At 40.6% G+C, this 4990-nt stretch overlaps 1 protein-coding gene across 1 annotated transcript; it reads left to right on the top strand.

Moving 5' to 3' along the window:
* Window positions 1-199: 199 nt before the first annotated feature.
* On the top strand, window positions 200-4793 carry LOC103797827 (serine/arginine-rich splicing factor 7-like; the record flags this gene model as incomplete). The annotated part of the gene is made up of 6 exons (XM_009070062.1): window positions 200-274; window positions 390-491; window positions 971-1024; window positions 3238-3282; window positions 3872-3907; window positions 4472-4793. Coding segments are annotated over 6 exons (337 nt in total), but the record flags the coding sequence as incomplete, so codon positions are not given.
* Window positions 4794-4990: the final 197 nt, after the last annotated feature.

Here is a 4990-nt window from a genome sequence, read left to right as displayed (position 1 = left end):
CCCAGAGATTTTTCCAACTGACAGATGATAGTGGTGTGTTTGTGTTGTTTTGTTTTTGGTTTGTTTGGGTTGTTTGTTTTTGGTTTTTTTATTACTCTCTTTTTAGTTGTCTGAAGTAAGTTTTGACTTCAGCAGGGCGTGCATTGCATTGGTTGCAGCAGCTGTTTGCTGATACCTGTTTTCTCTAACCTAAAACCAGGTCCCGGTCGAGATCCCGTTCCAGGTCCCGGGGAAGGAGATATTCTCGCTCACGCAGTCGGAGTCGTGGTAGGAGGTAGGGTTATGGCTGTTGTGCTCTCTTTTTCTTACTCCTCCCTCTGCCTTCTGCTTTCTGTAGTCCTTGTGAAAAGGACCTTGCAGTATTTTGGTTGTTTTTCACTGTTCTGCAGGTCGAGGTCAGCTTCCTACCGCAGATCCAGGTCAATCTCTCCTCGCAGATACAGATCGTTTTCACCCCGCCGGTCCCGGTCTGGTTCCTTAAGGAGATCCAGGTACCTGTTTTGTGTTGAGCACCCAACGTGATTGAAGGGAGCAAAGCTTGAAGTTAACACTAAGTTTGTGTTTTGAAATCCGTGTGTTTGTAGGAACCGTCATAGTGTTATATCCTTAAGAGCTAGTCTGAATGCTTTTATTAAAATTAAGCATATAATTTTGGTACTGCTGTTCCTAAGCTTTTTTTTTTTTTTTTTTTTTAAATATTGTACCAAAGTCACAGCCTTGGTTTATGGTTAAGGTTTCCTAAATCAGCTTCAAGTATAAGAGTGTAATTATGCTTAGCCAATGAGAACAGTGGGATTTATTTACATGGCTGTACTGGCCAAAGCCAGTATAGCTTTCTAATAATAAAAATTACTTCTGCAAAACCAGCAGTCTAACAAAACTGTCTGTATTCTGTGACTTCTACAATAAGTGATGTCTGCTTCAGTTGTAAGAACTGTGTAGTAGTAAAGCTTCCACTGCTTTTTTCTAGGTCTAGGTCCAGATCGCGCTCAAGGTCCCGGTCTGTCGTATGGCCTCGAAGCAGGTAAGATACTTGCTTTAATTCTAACCAGTAATAGTTTTGTGGTGTTTGGTGGTTGTGGTTTTTTTCCCTTAATATTCTTTTTCTCCATAGTCACCTTCTAGTAATTTGTGTTTTCACAGACTGAAGTAGTGATTTGGTTTCTTCTAATAAATATGAGTTTGTTTTGGTATGTGGCTGTGATATGTCTATGCCATAGAAAGCATATGTGCAATTTAGGGTCTGTGGAAGGAATCTTTGGAAATTAGTTAATCCTTATGTATGTAGAGAATGCTTGACCCTGTGTCCTGCAGGAAATGTTGCTTAGGTTTTTCTTTGCATGTTTTTTCTAAGTACCAATGCTGGGGGAGGGGCAGAAAGCTGAGAAGGTTTGCTACTGTTGACTGAACTTTGCTTACAGCTCTTCAGCTTTGTCAGTTCCAGTTCTGAGAGATCAAATTCAATTGCTGTAGTATGAAGAACTGTACCACATGGGGTAGGGTTTTGGACTGCTGAGTGAACCAGAATCACGAGCACTGATTTCATGGGTAGTATTTGGAAGGGCTTCTGACACGCAGCCCTGGTTTTCTGGATCCGGATGTTTTTTATGCAGACTGGAAGTGGAGGAACATTTTATCTTCCTCCATTCTTTTAGCTGGAAGAAGGTAAAGGAACAAAACAGTGATGGACATGAGGGCTGGTTAGGTTGGAAAAAGTTGTCTTTGTTTTGTATTATAAAGGGGGAAGAGAAATGCTTTTTTTAGGGATCTGCCTGCTGCTTTAGGACTGGCACAGTGACCTTCGCAGGGGGATGATGATGATGATTACTAGGGCTGTCCTGACTTAGTGCTCACACACGCCTGTAATGCAGATGACTGGCTAGGCTCACATTGTATTTTGCTGCTGCAGAAGGGTCTGGATACTGCTTATGTTGCTTAGTGACTTCTAGTTCTAGGACAGTCATGTTCCTCCTGCATGAAGGACTCTGTACTGGTACTGAAGCTTGTGAGGAACTCTTGAGTTTCTGTAATGTGCAGTTAGAGTTGTGAGATGTGATAGTTAGGACTGGAGTGACAGAAGCTTTGTGGAAGCTCCAGGCAGCCCAGAGCTGGTGCTTAGCAGAACAGTAGTATGGTACCAGCACTGCTCATGGAGCTTTGATCTGCAGTCCTGCTCTGTCACGCTGCTGCGTGAAGGTGTTAACAGCAGTTCTTGCAGTAAAATGATGCTCTTGTGTGCTGCTTTACTGTTAATAAGGGAAGTCATGCTCATGCTACAGTCTACAAGTTCTGGGTGGTTGTAAGCAACCCCGACCTCTAACTGTGATCCAGTAAAATGTTGCTGGTTATAGTGGTAGGAACTGGGACAGGGAATGGCTCAGCATAGGGACTGGGAAGGTTTCAAAGCAGTGGCACTTCACATTTTGTTTAACTTACACCAACAGTGTCCATGTAATATTTCTCTAAGCTAATAGGCCAGGTAAAGGTCAGTATCCTTTAAAAACAGTTCTGAGTGGAAATAGAATAAAAGTTTCTTACTTTTTTGGCCAAGTCTATTGAACTGGACATTCTGATGTTGAAATTCTGACTCTCTAAGAAGACAAATATATTTTTAAGTAACAGGATATACTTAAATTGGTAAATTAACATGATTGTGAGAGTCTCCCTGTTTGAGTAGATTTTAATTCATAGTATGAACTGGGAATAGTTTACACATCAGTAGCCAGATACCAAAGAGAAAAGCTGAAATGATGTTTTCATTGCGATAACTGATGAAAAGTCTATGTTATACTTGAGTAAAATTTGCATTGGGAACTTGACCTGAAGAAGGCATCAGCTCTTCAGCACAGATGCTTACTTGTGACTGATTCCAGGCTCTTAATGTGGTGTTAAAATTATTCTAAGATGACACTTGAAACTATCCTTCCCTTTATGGCAGGGATAGTTGCATGTAGGAAGGAAGTCTCGGGAGTCTGGTCTTGTGTTTTGTGAAGGTGGTAGCTGAAGCTTTGCTGGGTAGCTTCATGTGCTTGCACTCCTGTCTGCTCATAAGCGGTGTCTCCACAACAGGAGCTAAAGGCTTCTCCTGAAATGTCCCAAGGAAAGCCTGGAGCACCAGAGCCTTTCACTCTGGGTGGTGATTCTACGTAGTATGAATTTGCTGATGCTGGTGTAGCTAACATTGTACATGGTTGCCACTGCCTGCTTTGCTGAGCTTTTATTTTTCTCCTGTTGTAGGTCTGAGTCTCATGGTAGATCTAAATCTGGCTTACCTGCTAAAAGGTGAGCGTCTTAAGTACAAGTCCCACTTGGTTGGTTTTTGTTTTGGTTGGTGTTTTTTGTTTTGTTTTTTCCCCCTCGTGTTTGCATGTGGAGAGGGTTTTCCTATTGTGTGTTTTTTTTGTTAATATTTTTCAAACTTCTTAAATGCATTTTTAATACTTGTTTTTTTTGTGACAGTAAATTTCAGAAGGATTTTGCATACAGCTTTTGTTTCACCCATCCTTGTGACAAAAGTGTTTTTGACAGCATTTGGGGCATTATCTTTTTTCCTACCTTTTGTTCTAAGTGTCTATAGTTCTCCCTCTTCCTAAGTGCTGGATTCACTGCTCCTGTTTTGCAGGGTTACCATGATGATTTTATAGCTGCTTTGAAGCTGTGTATTGCTCTTTCCCCAGGGGCTCCAGCTTTCAGCAGTTTTCCTTCTCACCTGCAGCTTCTCGCTTTAAGTGATTGAGTACACTTGCTTCCAGCAGTGTCAACAGTGGTGTCTTTCAATGTATTTAACAACATCAAACTGTTATAAGATCAAAAGTGGTTACTAAGAGTATCCAAATTTACCACACTGATTGTTTTGTTTGTTTTTTAACAGTCGCTCAAAGTCCAGATCACCATCTCCAAAGAGAAGGTAGGAATAGCTTAAACCTAGAGTGACCATATAGGTAAATAGCACTGGAGTTGGAGTGGTTCCTGTAGAAGTTGGGCAAGGATAAAAGCTTAGTTTTTTACTTCTCTTAATTTGTGAACATTGTAAAGATGAATTGTTGTGGGCACTTCCTACTGCTTGTAGTCAGAATGTCATGATAGTAACTCTGCGGGAACATACTTGAATGAAATGTCAAAAGACAACAGAAAATGTGGACAAATGAGAATCAGGTATCCCTCAGTTCCTTGGTTAGAAGTGAGTAATGTAAGGTGTGGAGTGAACCAGGAATATGTTGTAGGATTAAATACCTGTTGTGCTGTGTGCCATTAAGTAAGTTTTCCTATGTAACGAGTGCTGGTCTAACTGTGCTGGAATTGAGATTTCTGGGGAAGCAGTTTTTACTTACAAAAGTATAAAATACAAATTTCTCTCATTATTTGTGAACTGTAAATGAAAACAGGGTTTTCATTTGGTTTCTTGGGGTAGCATGCATACTTTCTGTTGGTTTTGCTGTAGGAGTTCTTAACCTTTTTCTTTCTCTTTCAGTCACTCACCATCAGGAAGCCCTTGAAGAAATGCAAGTTCTGAAAGAATTAATTAAAATTGAAAAAGTTTAAGAAAAAAATTATTTTGTTTACATTTAAGGGATTTTGTGATGTCTTTATAAATGTAAGGGCTTAGTCCTAGAAGGCTGTTTCTATTGACTAGCAATTGGCATGAATCTATATATTTTAAAAGTCTTACTATTAGACTAATACAAAACTCTTTTGTTGTGTTAATGTTCTGTGATCTGGAAATGTTGGGTTGGTTGGTTGTTTTTTTTTTTTTTTATTGGTGCATTGAAATAAACTGCATTTCTAACTAAGAAGCACTCTGTGATAACCTACTTGGTGGTGTTAATGCTTGGGTAGGTGAAGCTGGTCGGTTCCCCCGTGGTGGAAAGCAGGAGGCAGCCAGTGACAGGCACTTGTGAGCACAGTGTAGTGCAGCAGCCTGTCAGGGGCTGTGCTGCAGGTGTGTGCCTGCTGTAGGGTTTCATCCCCACAGGGTACCAGTTAGTGAAAA

The sequence above is a fragment of the Acanthisitta chloris genome, unplaced genomic scaffold (assembly GCF_000695815.1).
Source record: "Acanthisitta chloris isolate BGI_N310 unplaced genomic scaffold, ASM69581v1 scaffold10342, whole genome shotgun sequence".
Lineage (NCBI taxonomy): Eukaryota > Metazoa > Chordata > Aves > Passeriformes > Acanthisittidae > Acanthisitta > Acanthisitta chloris.
This window is presented reverse-complemented; position numbering and strand designations above follow the sequence as displayed.